Source organism: Achroia grisella, unplaced genomic scaffold (genome assembly GCF_030625045.1).
Source record: "Achroia grisella isolate CSIRO2021 unplaced genomic scaffold, CSIRO_AGI_Agris_v1 utg1174, whole genome shotgun sequence".
Classification (NCBI taxonomy): domain Eukaryota; kingdom Metazoa; phylum Arthropoda; class Insecta; order Lepidoptera; family Pyralidae; genus Achroia; species Achroia grisella.
Genome location: NW_026712590.1, coordinates 1,875,450 through 1,893,324, shown reverse-complemented (window position 1 = coordinate 1,893,324; position 17,875 = coordinate 1,875,450). Strand labels below are relative to the sequence as shown.

General features: G+C 34.3%; 1 protein-coding gene across 1 annotated transcript in view; it reads right to left on the bottom strand.

Annotated features, from left to right (window-relative positions):
* The window catches only part of LOC131851432 (catenin delta-2), a 41,792-nt gene that overhangs the window by 7,125 nt on the left and 16,792 nt on the right, over positions 1 to 17,875 (bottom strand). Inside the window, exons 3-12 of the mRNA XM_059201934.1 lie at positions 9,591 to 9,711; positions 8,219 to 8,353; positions 6,426 to 6,599; positions 5,808 to 5,893; positions 5,450 to 5,591; positions 4,785 to 4,881; positions 4,033 to 4,239; positions 3,680 to 3,861; positions 3,189 to 3,348; positions 590 to 779 (exon numbers count right to left, since the gene is read on the bottom strand). Coding sequence (XP_059057917.1) covers positions 590 to 779; positions 3,189 to 3,348; positions 3,680 to 3,861; positions 4,033 to 4,239; positions 4,785 to 4,881; positions 5,450 to 5,591; positions 5,808 to 5,893; positions 6,426 to 6,599; positions 8,219 to 8,353; positions 9,591 to 9,711 — 1,494 coding nt within the window. The remainder of the gene's footprint in view (positions 1 to 589; positions 780 to 3,188; positions 3,349 to 3,679; positions 3,862 to 4,032; positions 4,240 to 4,784; positions 4,882 to 5,449; positions 5,592 to 5,807; positions 5,894 to 6,425; positions 6,600 to 8,218; positions 8,354 to 9,590; positions 9,712 to 17,875) is intronic.

Here is a 17,875-nt window from a genome sequence, read left to right as displayed (position 1 = left end):
GGAAATGCGAGTGGTATATACATATATGTATTTCATGTAAAGTTCAAGCGTTAAATCAAACAAACTAACATGATATAACAAACTCGCTAATACATATATAAGTACGTTAACAAATACACGGTATTTATATCAGATTCAGCAGTCAAATGTTAAGTGGTGTGTACCATGTAAATTAATTAAATAATGAATTTTATGTTATGGATGCTCAGTTTCTTGTCTAACGACCAGAGCACAAATACATTATCATATTTATTCAAATTTTATTAGACAATAGGTACGTGATGGGTAACGACAATGCATGTTTTTTTTTCGTTTTGTAGCTTTTGGAATTATATATACTAGATGGAGGGCGTCGATATTCGCAACAGTTTTATACTTCTTTGAATATCATCGTTATTTCAGTAAATTAGTACACATGTTTTCTGTATCAAATAAATAAATAAAATCAAAAAATAAAAATATTAAGAATATCGTAGGAGACCGAGTAAAGGACCGCGTGCAGCACTGCCTCGGTGAGCCCCGCCAGGCACGCAGCTTACTATGTGAGGGTCACTAGGACGACGAGGGTGAGGGTGAGTGTGAGAGTGACCTGTACGAGAGGTTCCTGAGCACACAGACGCAGTTCTCCACGATCTTGGTGCCGATGGCGTTGGCCTGCACGGCGGCCCGCACTGCGTGCAGCAGCGCCTCGGTGAGCCCCGCCAGGCAGCGCAGCCTCCGCCGCGCGTACTCGCCCGCCGACGACGCGTTGCGGAGCACCCCCGACGCGTTTCTAAACACTGCACACACCACACACCCCTATTAAATACTTTATAAATGTGTGAGCGTGTTTTTCAACAGGTTCGCTTCGAGTGATGCGAGTCAAGCGGCTGATAAAAACACGCGGCGTTATATACGCATTTGCGTATATAACGCCGAGCAGTTATGGAATATAACTTCACTATAACTGCGGTAGTTACTTTCTGAATTTAAAAATTAATCGCCTCGCGGCGCCAGCCAGTAGGCAACGCGCTGATTAAAAAAAAAGGAAAAAGACAGATAAGCAAGAGTGTGCATCACAATTTTTTTAAGTTAAGAGTTTGTTTACAATTATGTGCGTTGGAAAACGTCGTATATGTACGTATTTTTACACACTCAGCTCTACTCGCCTTCGCTGCGGCTCGGGTTGAAATCCGCATCCGCAATGTTATAATCACTGATCGGAATAAGTAAAGCTTTTTAGGAACATTGACCTAAAACATTGATGTTAATATGGGTATTCCATAGGATAGATTTCTTATATATTATACATAGATAAATGCTCATGTCCTTGCAAAACCAATTGTATTTATATAGTTAATTCATCATTATAATTCATCATTCATTCATCATCACACAATTCCAAATGTACCATATAGAATTTAATTATTTAAAAACTTTATTTTTATTTTTCTTATCTACTACTATCTGCTTCTTTATTATCCCATTTATTTGGGGTCGGCGTAATATGTTTTTCGCTTCCATTCATCCCTGTTCGCAGTCATCGCGTTATTTATTTCCTTTCTTATCATCTTTCACACAGTCCATCCATCTCTTTTTCGGCCTTCCTCTGCCCTTATAACCATCCACATTCATATGTAACACCTTTCTTAAAATATTATCCTCGTTGCTACGCATTACATGTCCATACCATGATAGACGATTACCCTTCAACCTCTCTAACACCGGTGCCACTTTCATACTTCCTCTAATGTATTCATTCTTTATCTTATCCATTCTTGTCACACCACACATCAACCTCAACATTCTCATTTCAGTTGCATGCAGTCGTCTTTCATCCGTCGCCTTTACGATCCATACAAGACAGCAGGCCGGGTCATGGTCTTGTAAATTTTCACTCGCGTGTTCCCCACACGCGAGTCACACCTCTGATCCATCCTGCGTTAATTCTATGCTTTATGGTCCTGTCTAATTCACCATTGCTTTGGAGGAGAGAACCTAGATACCGGAAATTGGAGCAGATCGGTAATGGAGCTCCATTTAGTGATATGGCTGCAGATCCGGAAAGACCGCCAAAATCACAAAACATGTATTCCGTTTTGGAAACACAAATTTTTAAGCCCCCTCTTTCTAGCTTTTACTGCCACATCACCAATCTACTCTGTATCCCAGCCCCCTCCTTACCAACGAGCACAATGTTATCTGCAAATAGCATGCACCAGGGTGCCTCTTCTTGTATCTCCGACGTCAAGGAATCCATTATCAACAAAAGAGGTACGGACTTAAAGCCGATCCCTGATGCAAGCCTACAGCCACACTGAACTCGCTGGTGTTTCCAGCGGCCGACCGCACATATCTCGATATACGAGGTTGACTGTACATAGCACGAATTAACTCCACATGAAGTATGTGTGTACTGGCACTCCTCTATCTTTCAAGGCCCACTACAAAACCGGTCGGGGTACTTTATCGTACGCCTTTTCCAGGTCGACAAACACCATGTGCAAGTTCTTGTGAGCATGTCTGTATTTTTCACACAGCTGACGCAGTGAAAATATGGCATCTGTGGTACTTCGGCCTGGCATAAATCCAAACTGGTTTTGGGTGATATCCGTCTCTTCACGCAATCGCTTCTCTATCACTTTCTCCCATACTTTCATACTGTGCGACATTAGCTTTATTCCCCGTTAATTATTGCAATACTGTACATCACCTTATTCTTAAAAATGGGCACTAGTGAACTATTGCACCATTCCTCAGGGATTGCCACTTCTTACAATAATTTATTAAAGAATAAAGCCAGCCACCTGCAGCCATCATGTCCTAATAATTTCCATACTTCTACTAGTATACCATCTGGCCCGACTGCTTTCCCATTCTTCATACTTTTCACTGCTTTTCTTACTTCATCCATACTAATCTCATTCACTACACCAATGTTTACTGAGACATCTTTTAGAGCATCATCACTACATTTTCTTCATTCATGTTTATTAAAATATCCCTTCCATGCTTTTATGTCGTCATCTTTCAACAAAATTTGTCCTGTATCATCTTTTACATTTTACTTCTTTCGCTTCATTTTTTTATTATTTTTTTTTTATTAAGATACGATACGATATGATTTCTACGATCCGATATAACCACATTTTTTAACACTACGAATACACATAAATAAAGCAATATTTTCAAATTTATAAATTTGTTACCTGTAGACCAATAAGTGTCACCAGGGTTGGTGGGATGCCAGCCGGAGTGTGGTATGATGACTTTGTTGACTATCACTTGAGCTGCATCATTTATTATAGACTGTTTTAGATCTTCACACGACGACATGTTCCATATAACGCCAGTCACCAATTCTTTCACCTGATAAAGTATATTTATATATAAGTTTGTATATTATACAAGTAACATATTTATAAAACGCATGAGTTCTATCACGAATTTCATATGATAACGTGATGTATGGACATTGACAGTGTTCATGTACATAGGCGAAGGATTGCTTTCATTTGCTATTCTAAATATATAAATAATTAAAATTAATTTTATAAACACAGTATTAACATGTAACATAAATGTATTGAAATACATTGAAGTACATTTCATATAATGCGTGCTTGTTCTCGTCATTCCATTGGTCGTACGACAAGGTAGTTAATTAGTTACTTGATATATATCGAGGGTGTATACTAACCTCCATGTCGGCCGCACGACACAGCAGCGCCATGAGTGCGGGGATACCGCCCGCGTCGCGGATGGCTCGCTTGTTCTCGTCGTTCTGTCGTCCGTACGACAAGTTACGGAGCGCTCCGCACGCATTACGACACACCTCCGGGTTCTCGTGCGACACAAGCCGCACTAGCGGCGGAATACCACCTACGAAATATATATTGTTAAAGAATGGAATCCTGGAATAATCTGTCGAGAGAGAAAATAAATAGTTTTCATTTAAAGTTTTCGTCTAACCCTAAAAAGGCCTAAAAGGAACAACCTATGCACGATTCTGTAACGATACATACGTACAGTTATCTGTACAAGAGTAAATACCTAAACTCCTGGTCTTCTGTTTGTTGGGGTCGTCCATGTAAGTGAGGTGCTGGAGATAGGCGGCCGCGTTGGCCTTGACGACGTCAGACGGCGAGTTCAGGAAGCCGATGACTTCGGGCAGGTTGGGATCTCGCCACTGCAGTCCACCGCCGTCGTCGCGCCCGCCCACGCCCACGCCCACTCCCACGCCGTGGACTGCATACGACTCTGGAAAATATTACACAATATATATATTATTTTATTTTACAAATATATTTATTAATATTGGAATCAGATTTATTTTCAAAATTGTTCATCGTACCAATTGGATATTTTATATTTGAGGACTGGTCTAGTGGTGTCAGTGTAGATTTAATGATAGACATTCCAAATTTATATTTCAATCCATTTGTGTAAATTTATGATGTCAATGATAATGATGATGATGATGTGTCAATTTATATTCATTACAAACTTTTTGCTGATGAATACACCGACACCAACAAAAATTACGAATTTAATAGATAAAATATAAATAGATTCGCTGAAATTATATAAATCTATTTAATTTGAATATTTACAGCCACAATTGTATGTATGTAACCACAATTGGTTACATCATGGTACGCCCACAAAACATTAGACAATTACGTCTGACTACATTATCAGGACTAACTTTCCTGAGAAGATTGATTAATTAATAATTATATTTTTGATGTTCTACTTTACACTAAAGTATATAACTAGATATTAATTAGCGTGTATGCACCTACCTAAAGCCATCCCCGCCATTTGCTTCTGCAACTCCTCTTCATCACCATACATTGATTGGCCACCAGCACTGCCTAGACTAAGTCCATTTTGCGAATCCTGTAAAACAAAATGTCTATTAATTACATCACAATACATTTGTACATAAAAATTATTGGTTATACGATACTTTCACATTATAATATACAGATTATAAATTACTGAATTACATAGATGACTGACATAAAATCATTGATGTCAGTCATATATGACGTATGTTAGTAATGTAGTGTAAATTATTTTTTTAAATAATTAGCTAGCGTTAGCTTATACTAAGTAGGCTACGCAGTCATACGTGGAAATCAAGTTACTATATTATTTTTTAATGTTTTATGGGTACTATAAGGTACTGTATTGTTAACTAGCTTTTACCCGCGATTTGACCTGTTTTTGGAAATAAAAAATATATCCTTTGTAGTGGTACAATTTATTTTCATATAAAATTTTATTAAAAAATTTCATCACGAAAAGTTTCAAACCAACAGAGATACTATTTGTACCGAAGGATAAGAAAACTGTATATGTCAGGGTAGGTAATGTTTAAATAATATATACAATAATTCATTAGCATAATTTCCTACACAGGTGTTTAATAATATAACGTTTTCTTAGGACATTGGGATATTACCTTGAACGGTGGCGGTTGATGCGGCGGTGGGTCGTACGCTGCTGGATAATGCTGGTAACCGTAGCCGTCGGCCGCGTACTCCCCGCGCGGTGACGTCACACAATAATGCCGTCCCAGTTGCTCCAACGATGCTGAGTCGTACCTACGTAAATCATAACTTCCTATATAATCCTAATAAATTTACAAATACAGACAACAAAAAATAATTTAACAAATATGAGACGTATACACATTTAAACTTATATTAGCACTAACAAAATGTGGCTGAAATGACTTAGAATTGAATAATTAATATACTTAGATGTATGCATAAAAATCGAAAAATCTAATCAATAAGTACAAAAATATTTATTCTCACCTTTGTTGTAAATGCAAATTGTGCTGTGGTAATGCCCCGGGAGAGGCACTCCTGGGTGACGCACTGCCTCCGCCTTCACCATATTCCTGCAAATTAATTAACCATAATTAATATTTGGCCTATACAGCAGCTATGCAAATTAGATGCAAAAATTAGAAATTTACATAACAATATAGAGCAAAGTCGCTCTTTTAACCTATCTGTTACACCCCTTCTTCCAAACTACGCAACGGAATTTGATACTGTTTCTTTTATTTTAGTTACTATTATTTAGTGACTTCTTACAGTATTTTGAATATATGATTACCCTGTTTTTAATACGACGTAAGCATTATTCACACAAAATCTTAATAAAATCACGGGAATATTACTACGTTTTATTATTGTTATTGAATTTCCGACATTTTGATTGCAATATCAAGAACCCGATAGCAACGAATAAACCGTGGTAAGATCCCATGATTTCCTCAATATTACACGCATAACAGAAAGACCTACGTCACTGGACAACAATGCGAAGTTGTACACCCACCTCGGCATCGCTTTCTTAATTAGTTGTAATTTAAAAATAGTTGTCGGTTCTTAATTATTTGTAAATTAAAGAAAGTACTGTCGTACCGGTCCCAAATAGGCAGCAACTTGTGGTGGAGCATCGACCATGTGAGGCTCGACCATATAGGTTGGCTGCGGTTGGTACGCCGCGGCTCCATAATGGCCATAGGTACCATAATGGCCGGCACCCCCCGCGCCCCCGTAGCTTCCACCACCGCTCACTGACACCGAATCCATTACCTGGAAACAAAAATACAGATTTTATTAATTTTGTGATCTACAACAATTATTTAGGGACTGGTCTGCTCTGATAACTAGACTATCAAGTAATCATTCATTTATTATATCAACTTTGCTATTTGGCAGTTTGTCACAATGTACACATATTTCTTAAAAATGTAATTCAAGAATCTTGCGTGTTGCTCTTTTAAATAAATCGAAAAAGATTTATTTAAAAGAACACGCAAGTTTCTTGATCCATATTCTTGTGATGAATCTACGTTCCGAATGAGTGGTAGAATCAGAAAAATATGACTATTAAAAACTACTTATATAAAGTTTATTTGAATGAATAATTATTTCTATTGTCTCACGCAACTGGATTGGCAATCTAGCTGACAGAATATGGTAACCCTGTAAATCGATTTATCATTTCAACTGGACTGAAAACCACTACGCGTATTGATAAAAACAATAAAATGGATGAAAAACAATGATGTCCTCGATCCACTTAGACGCTTACACTTTATATTTAAAAAATAGTAATGAAAAGATAAATAACATAATAAAGAACATGGATAATTACTATAAGTCGACCTTATTGTTAAAAGCAATTTTATATTACCCTTCCTGAGGATTTAGTTATAATACTTGTCGAATAAGTAACTTCAGTGCAATATTTCAGTCTTTAAAGTAGAACATATCATGCAAGCGATCGAATATTAACTCGAACTGTGTATCAATTTAATGTTTTCTAACTGTCAAGCGACGAAACAAAACCAATAACAAATTACGCAAGCATAACTTTTACCATAACATGGATATTTGACATCTCTGACTACCTCATATGGGATTCTTCAGTTGAGGACATATAAAGGCTACACAAATTCACAGAAATCATAAACTTTTATTATTATATACCTGAGTTTGTAATACTTCTTGACTTTAGAGCGTTCGTATGGAAGTATGATAACGTCCGCGCTATCAGTCAATTTTATTGTCTGCTGAATGTTTTATTCCGTTATAAGAGACAATTTATATAAGTAACATAAATAGAGTTGAACTTCTTAGCATTCCGTGGATTCACAATGCCGAGTCCTTCGTAGTTGGGAGAAAAACTCCGAGCAGAGCCCGAGACTTATTAATAAACTAGTCGTTATTTGCAACTTTGTCTGCTTATTAGCACTATATCCGTCGTCGCGATACAATATATCTTCACTCAAAGTGAAAAGGTAACAGACAGACATACTATCACATTTATAATTGTTGCAAACTGGTTAAACTTTTATACATATATTTTTGCAACAAAATTTGTATATCTTTTTTTACAGTTTTTTAAAACTGACATTTTATTTTATTGTCACATTTGCACTGTTACTGTTCATTATAGGTGTTTACAATTTTTTATCCGTTGTTTCAATAATCTCACATATACATTCATTCACATGTACATTAATTCTATCGCCCTCAATAATATTAGTATGGAAAAATGATATAAATAAAATGTTTTGTTGAATGTTGAAATTTACTAATAATACAAAAAGAACAATATTTACAGACATATGCAATCCAAATTGCAGTCGGTTATGAGAAAAGAGAGAGAAAATAGAAAAGAATGAACAAATAGCTAGCGTACTCACATGTGGATATTTCTGCGATGGCGCCATAGTGAGGTGTCCCATATGGTTATAATGTGTAGCAGGGGAGGAAACGTACTGGCCGTAGTCAGCGTCCACCCCAACCCCCACACCGCCCCCCACTTGGTATTCACCAGCCTATAAAAAATATTATTTTACATTTTTAGCACGTTAAAAAATATTGTCGTACCAAAACAACTATTTTACTATTCATTTTATTACAATTTACTACTTATTTATTATTTTTTACTATTACTATTTTATTTAAATTTAGGTAATCAACAGCTTATACAATATATACGTTTTATTTAGTATTATATGATTAGTAAAGACAATAACAGATCAGATACCTCACACATTTATCGAAGTGTGTGGACAGAGTGATATTATCAAGCAATTTTTAACTTATTCTAAGCAATAACGTTACAATAACTTTGTGTATAGTTACAAAGAAATAATATTTCTGCAATAATTTATCTGAAACCAACATGTGACTAATCTCTAAAATCGCTTGTGACATAGTTATGTCATAGCAACATTTGAATAATACATTTAAGTTTAAATGTTTAATAGTAACTTGAATTATTAAAGTTGGATCAATTTTTATTGAAGTTACCGAGTACAACACACAGAAAACAAAACATCGCTGAATTTATGACTAGGTATGTATACATTAATTACGATATAAACTTATTTTTCCATTAATTCTTAATACAGATGGCTTAAACATGTTTTTGTAGTCAATAATTCCTTGTATTCCTTGATTACAATAATCATAAAGTTAGTGAAATAACGGCCAGTGTAGCTAGTAGCAGGCACTAAGCATGAAGTTTACAAACAATTTTGTAAGCTTCATGCTTAAATGCAAATGCAAAACCTGTTTTGATCAATATGATGTGCTCTTAGAAAGGTATACCACTTACAACTGTTTACAATTACGCCACTACATAGAAATACAGTTAATATATTGTACATTAATGTAGTTAGTACAATAAAAGTATTATTTCCTACAAAGGTATTGTTTCATTTTCGCTTTATGTCCGTAAAATGTGTTGTAAAATACATTTCATATTATTACACTAAATACACATTATGGACAAAGAGAAAATAATAAATTCTATTCATTAACAAATATGCTGGTTTGGCCAATTACTAAGTAATTTGTATATCTAAGGTCATTCCCATATCACAAATCATACATAAACATACCTGAAAAACTAGCTGCTATTTATTTTCGATCTGTTTTAGATCGTTCATACACATAATTACTCTTTGCATTCCGTCGTATTACACTGCAAACTTTTGTGGACTAATTATGGCTGTTTCATTCAACCCATATTATAGGCATAGTATACTAATCAAATCTCCAACTGACCTGCATAGCTAAGTGATGCTGGTGCGCTAGAGCAGCCGACAATTCTGCGTCCTCGGTGGAGGCGTCCGACCGCGACACCGGACTGTGTTGCGGACCGTACGCGCCCTCCACCGGACCGTTGCTGAAACAAAAATAGAATACTTGAAACACTTCAGAACAGAAGGGTTAGCCGACAACTTAACTTATATTTACTTTTATTTGGTAATTACAGGTACGTAGCGAATTTAACGCTATAAAAGTATGTAATATTAAATAATTAATAATAAACTTTAGCCCTCAGGAACAGCAACGTTTTTTGTATCATTATATATTTTGTGACGTTGCGTCGGTGGTGCAGTTCATGTCTATAGCAATGGTTATCGCTTTTCATTTAATAAACTGTCAGATTGTTTTCTATACTGCGAACATATACACCAAACGAACCATTAATTTCGTTTTCATATAGACAGCTGTTTAAAAACAATACTTAAATTTTTCCGGAATTATTCAGTAAATAACTTCTGCCTGTCCCTTCATATCCATCGTGGAATCTGATCGAGTAGACGTTCTTCAGGCAAAATCAATCTATTTATTACTTAATTAGTTCAATGGTGAGCTGGTATAATATATATAAATACATATATATATTCTATAGTGACCATCCAATTAATGCAACATAACAAAATAAAGCCTTATCCTATTAAAACCTTATCGATTTTCAGATTATTTTATTGACATTAAACATGATTAAACAATTGCCAAATGATCTGGATCTGATATGAATTACATCAAGATGTATGCAAGATTAAATTCAATCTAATTGCTTACATCGATTGTGTTTAAATCCCATTATATTATAATTCAAATTCGCGCGAAATCTAGGCTGCAGTAATGATAATGTGATATTTACTTTCTGATATCTAATATCGAAAGGATATGGCACATAATCATTGCCCTGCATTTGTCAGATCGGCGAGGTATGTTTTCCTCTTCCACTGATCCCTATCAGCCTTCATACCTAAGCTTACAATAATGTTATTCACATCACGCGATGTAATATATTACATCGAAGTATATCTCGATTCAAATCTTTATGCCTTAAAAATACTGGTCGATTGTCTACTTTAAAACACAATTTGATCAGGAAATTGAGAGTTTGATAAATATTTTCGTAGTTACAAATTATGGATATATTTAATAGTTATATTATTATTTCTACCGGAGGGAGTCTTTCTACAAAGTCGTACGCGGGACTATCTACTTTCTGCTACCTACATGTCACTTAATTTTACCACTGGTAACTTACTTTGCAACATTTGTTGCGGTGAAGAGAAATATAACAGACATCTTAGAGTACAGAGCACAACAAAGCCCAGAAATAGTAACACAGGGGACATCACATACGCCATAATGTTCTATGTGACATCCCTGATGCCCGGGTCTGTCTATAGACGACAGAAACTTCAAAAATGAATAATACAATTATATTGCTGCTTAACACCAAAGAATTCAAAAGGTTAGAATATAAATTGGAAGGCGAAAAGTCATAATTTGTTCATGCACGTTAACCCTTTAAGCGCTCCCTAAAGCTGATTTACAAAATAGTTCCCCGAATACGCTGAACTATATAAATTGATTCGTTTATTTAAGTGTCGAGTGTTTGGCCATCGCGGGCCGGCATTTATTATTCAGGACCCTGGAGAGTCCATAATGTGTTGCCCGCCGAAATCCGCCCGATTGCTTTGTCGTGTCCAATCCGATATAAGTTAAGCATGTTTAGTAGATTATTCCGCATTTTTCATGACAGAAAATTATTCTTGAGGAGGAAAGCGGATTGTTTGTTATGGAGATTAATGCCCACATTGCTAGCAGTGTACCACGTCAGGGTGACCTATACAGTTCTAAGTCGTTCTAAGTTGACAAGTGATCCACCTTTGACTGATACTAAATTTGAAATTTGTGCGCTCTGAGCTAAAAATCCTATTAAAGCCATGTCCACAATTTAGTACATCAAAACATATACAAAGTTCAAAGAAAGTATGTTATTTAACAGGTATTACTCTAAAAAAGTGCTAAAATGAAAATACTTGCCGGAATTAATGGCAATTAACGAGGTAATGGCACAATTATAGCACACATCACTCGAACAGTACAGTGAGTGCATCAAGTGAAGCATATAACAGATTTAAAAATACACCAATCAATAATGCTTGTGTTATCAAAGTTTCAATGATTCGAAAACTACGTGCAACACTAGATACCTTTTAGATTTATTACTCAGTACAGAGTTTTCAGATAGAAAGAAAAGTTTCATTGCTTTTTATATTTGCATTACGTTTCGACCCATATAGAGGATGATAGGATTATAGAAAATAAAGAGTAGATAATCTTTATATAATTAAAATAATATTTACATGTGCTACAATATCGTTCATTCAATCGTATTAAATTTTGTCACCATATTGTTCGCACTGCATCATTCCTGGTTGACTTGACTCTTCTTGGAGCGTATAGGCTCTTGATAGACCCCCTTTGTCACAACTTCTAGCCCTGGGAAAACTACCCTGGGTAGTATACCACCTAGTAGTAGTAGTAGTAGACAATTACATTTGCACTAATTTTAGGTATAGTACAATTAATTTCCAGTAGTTGCCATGGAATATTTTACTATTAATATGGCGAACCAGCTAACGAAAATAAAAGTAGGTATTTTATATACTACACATTAAAATGACAACTATACAGCTAATACTGATAAGGTCTTACTCACGCAAGTGGCACTCGAACCTCTATACAAATATTTTCTAAATATTGTTCCGTACATACTTTATAGAATTATAATGTACCAAACATTCCCAGAGCGAGTAGCGTGTAGGTTATAGCGTCTGCTTACTGCAGACAGCTTTTTTGGCTCCAGCCGCAGTATCTATAACTGTATTGAAATGAACATATTACAATATGTTCAAACGATCCAGATGCCTCTCCAGATTTTATATTTATACTAATACATCGTAGGACACTAATGTGTAATAATTAAAGAAAATATGACTAAACAATGACTGTAATGTAATGGGACAGTCAGAGACATCTTCAACTGTCGATGTTGTGATGTATACATGATATACCTACATTTAGCTGTGTATATTTAAATCTTACTATTGCTTTTTAGATATCCTTGTTTTGTTATCGTTATGATTAAAATCATCGGAAGGTTATCAGATTTATGTAAGTTGATACATATCTTTTTGGCGCCAGATTTGAGATATATCGAGGTAGTTGGTAAACTAGGCTACGGTGCTCGATAAAAAAATCAACATCCATCAAGTCTTAGAATTTATATTATTTAGCTATAACACGGATATAACTTTTTAATATACGAGTACCTACATTATGTACAGTTAAAAAATATGTCCTCCTAAATAAAAAAACCAATTTACGTCGCCAATTGTAATTAACTGGTATAATAAACTGCCGCCTCTATATATAGTCTTGGGTATAATTAACCTAATGGACTTCAGAAGACTTGCAGCTGCTAATTTTATCCGACCCGACAGACGATGGTATGATCAATCTACGGACTTTATTTTAGCTTATGCTCGTCATGCATAACTTTATTTATTACTGGTCATTTTTTGGTGGAAAATTGTACATTGTTTTTTTTATAAACAAGGTCTACAGGGGAAAAATACATAGCTAGAAGTGGGATTTTTTTTAATCATAAAATATGGATTGATCGGTAACATCCTGTCCCAACTGTATAAGTCGGCGAGACACCATTGGACGATAACATTTAATTGATCTGCATCCTTGTGGTCGCTTCTGGAAGCCATAATGGTTAATTCCTGAAGAGTTTTCGTAGACCATCATTGCCATAAAATAAAACAAGTTACAGAGTATATCAGTGCTTATTGATTTTTAAAATTATTATAATTTTTAGGTACGGTCAAAATATAAAACTTCAAAGCTAATTTACTAATAATTAGATAATAGGATTTTTAAGTATAACATTCTCCCACTGATTTCTCCTCAAACGAAAAGGATGCATTCTAATATTACCATGCATATATGGTAGATTGTATTTAGCCAAATATATAGGTACAAAACCAACATATATGTATTACTACGGAAACCATGATTCAAAAGGCTTCTAACTTGTGAGTTCTCAACTCGCTAACTGAATCAATGCAACGCAATATATCCGCTATACATCACATCAGTGTGATATAGTTTGCGACCGCCAAGCGTTCATTAGTTACCGTAAGACTCGAATTAGACTCCTCGGATGCGTAGCCTGTACACAAGCACTAATTGTCGAGTTGTACGCATATGTAGTTTTATGCTCAAACAGGGTTGCCGACTAATTGGATTACCAGGACGATTTTATGTTTTTTTATTTAATTTGAAAGGCAAACAACCTGACGATAAACGGTAAGCTTCGTTTATATACGTGAATAGCATACTACGAACATCAGAAATGACCATCTGTGACATCAGTTACGCTATGCTTACAGTTATGCTACTAAGATGTAGATACCACTTAAATGCCATTTAATGCCTATAATTTCACTCCCTAACCTGCACCATACAGCCAAAACAGCTTTTAAATTAGACTAACAAAGGTATCAAGATAATATGATATCCCTCCCTATATCATGTTATATATTATGTGATCAGCGCTACTGCTGATCATGTCGATAGACGACGGTCACCTCTTATCATAAGGTGGACCCTCCGCTTGTTTGCCATTCCAACTATGTAAAAAAATTAATACAGATTTAATTCTCCAAAGTGCAAGTTTTGTTTACTATACTTTGAGAGGTAGAGTTCTCTGTGTTTCGAAAATTGGTTACAGTTAAAGGCTGGGATGTGGCAGTAAATTAGAAAGTGCGTAGAAGTGACGATATAATGTCTCACCGCCAGATTGTTGGCCATTCCAGTTATATAAAAAAAGGTTCATCAACTTTATTACTTTTTTTTTTTTCAATAAATATCGTCCCTACGGGAAGACAACCTATTTCTCAAATGTTACATTATTGATAAGATTTAAGCATTACCTACTTCGAGTTTCAATGGGTAGGATGATAATGACCGTTTTGGGGAAGTCAATGAATAATAAAATTTCACAAAGAAAGGTGTTTGGAGCCCCTGTAAGAGTGCTTTTCTAATAAAAAATAAAATAACGGAACATCGACACAGTTGACTGCTTTTCATTCTCGATACTGGTTAGTATTACAATTCTTCAACAACAGCAAAATTAAAAAAAGAATCATCTGACACACAAATCTATATTAATATTAAAAACCAGAATAGTTTGGTTGGTTGATTGCGCTAATCTCAGAAACAACTGGTTCAAATTGAAAAATTCTTAAATAGTAATGGACAGCTCAGAAGGAGTAAGACTATACGCTATACAGCTACAGAATCACACTATGACCAGTATGTGTCGCAGGTGATGTTGGTCTGGTAACTAATGTTTAATAATGTAGTTGATGTAATACCCAAATCAGCGGAATAATGATAAACATAAAATCGCTAAAACAACGTACGAGATAATATTAATGAAAGCGACACTAAGCGGAAATTAAACAATTTCTTTTTGCATTGCGTTAAATATTAGTTTTCAACATAAAAATGTTTTCACATTTTTGTCATTATTATTATTTTATATTAAATAAATAAATAAAGCCTGGAAACACTAGTTTAACGAAAGAGAACGTAAAGTGCCCAGCTGTTAGCTAGTAACCAAATTACAACTCATCGTTGGAGACGCGGTATTTGTAATATAGGGCGCCTGATAACTAATGAGTGAACATTTTAACGAGTAAAGTAACCACCTATATTACCTTAATGGCTATACTACTTGTACACGGTATAGTAGCATATATACATATTATTATTAGAATATAAAAAAAGAAATATATAAAAAATAAACTGCTTAACCATTGCACCGATTTGAAAAATTATTTTCCTGTTTGAAACACATTATTCCCCAGAGACATAGTCTTTATATTATGTTAGTATAAACAAAACTCACAATTTCGTGGTGTACTATTAGTTATTTATATACATATAGTTATTTTACCTACATAAACTAAAAGAAAAAAATACCATACTTCATCTATCAACAAATAAACTTGTGATACCAGTGTATATATATATATATATAGAATCTAAGATAATATCATAGATAACATATTAATACGTTACATTAATAAATTTAGTTGTCCAGGTTTTTATAACTGTAAGATTTAGAAGACAACACAGCATTATCATTACATACTATAAAATAAAGCTGTCGCTGTCTGTCCGTCTCTATGTATGCTTAAATCTTTAAAATTACGCAACAGATTTATAGCGTTTTTTTTTTATAGGTAGAGCAAGGAAAGAGGAATTTTATATATAATATATATACAATTCCTATAATAGATAGAGGACAACTATAATAGAGGAGGTTTATATATATAATACATGTGCACCCGTGCGAAGCCGGGGCGAGTAGCTAGTTATTATTAAATAGAAAATGACAAATAAGAGATTTGTAAAATAATTATCTAAGAGTATTAATATTAATAATACTTTTATCGTAATTAATGATAATAATCCGAGGACATATACTTACTAAAATAATACGTTTGATAAAGTTTGTAAACATACTGATATAGTGCTCAGCATCTTTGATGGCTGTATTGAGTAATCTCTAATTTTAAGTACAGGTATCATAGCGGGTCGTCAAGTAGTCTGAATTAACAAAAGTATTGACACAATGTAATCATAGGTAATAATTATGATTACCACATCTTTGTACTTTACATGCAATCGAATCAAAATCATATAAAATACAATAGATCTCAAATATAAATATTGAAAATAGTGGCTTAAAACTCGGATGTCTGCAAATTAATACAAAATCACAGAAATATAATGCCATAATAAGACAACCATCAGACAGCAGATATCATTTATTCTATATGATGCAAACAGTACCATGTTCCCAGATGGAATACGAATCGAATCTTAAGGCCACTGAAATAAAATCGGATGGTTGTCAGGATCCCCGACTTGACAGACTGTATATCAGTAGCTAGGCTGCCAACTGAATTTAGATTTTGAAACTAAATATATAAATATAAACAAACCCATATAACATATATTACAGTTTTCATCCCCACAAATATGAAATATAATGTTATAAAAACTGCATTCAGTGAACACACGGGACAAGGGTATTTATTGTTCTCTCGATATCACTCGATTAATGTATTGAATACAAAGAAAACAGTTGCAAAAGAAACAAAACAATAATAGTAATTTTAATAATGCTGAAAACATTCATAGAATACTTATGAAGCTTGCAGACTACGAAGTAGCTAGCCAAATTTGAGGCAAGAGATTATGATAAAAATATATGATATTCATAACAGGACAAATATTTTTTGAATTTATTTTTGAATTTATCTGATGAAATTTATCCATTTGTTAAAATTGAAACATCTTGAAAATAAATAATAATCATTTTATATAATCACAGTGCAAAAATATGAGTCCGTTTCTTTAGAACCAGAAAACTTCGGAGTTTGGATTGTGGCATTCAAACTGTGCAATCCAATTTAGAAACCTCACCTACCAACACGAAACTTCTAAAGCAAAACTTCAATCCTCTTAAATTGTTTATTTGCTGGGGTAGAGTCAGACCAAAATTTGTCTTGGAAATCGCCATTTAGATTAACTGTTTAAAATTTTATAGTATTTAGTTATCTGCCTTCTGATACCTTTTAAGCAAAGTTCAAGACTTTCATAATTTCGCATTTCTTTACTAATTCTATATAGAGATACCTAACCTTTGGTATTAATGTGAAATTTAATCACTTTAATTTTATTACTTTGACTTAACATTAAATTATTTACATTAAAAAAAGAATTCTTTCTTTAGTAAGTCTTATTTTAAATAGTCTTCATTAAAAATGTTCCTTTTATGTTTCTCTTCGTTGAATTTACGTATACATTAAAAACTTCAATAGCTCTTAGTTAATATGCAGCTTGATTGGACGCCATCTCATTCTGTCGTAATAGAATGTAAATAATATTATCTCTTTTACTCAAACTGACCGCAGCATTTGTACAAACCAATTATTGTTGGAATCAAGAGGTATTAGGGCACCCTTCAAGCGGATAAGATCACATTAATCAATAGCTTATGGGCTTTACATAGGCTTTGCATGTGGTCAATAAATCTGTAGATATACCAGTATATTAATAATCATGTCGTGGCCTAGTGGTTTACTACTCGTAATTCCGCCCATAAGAGG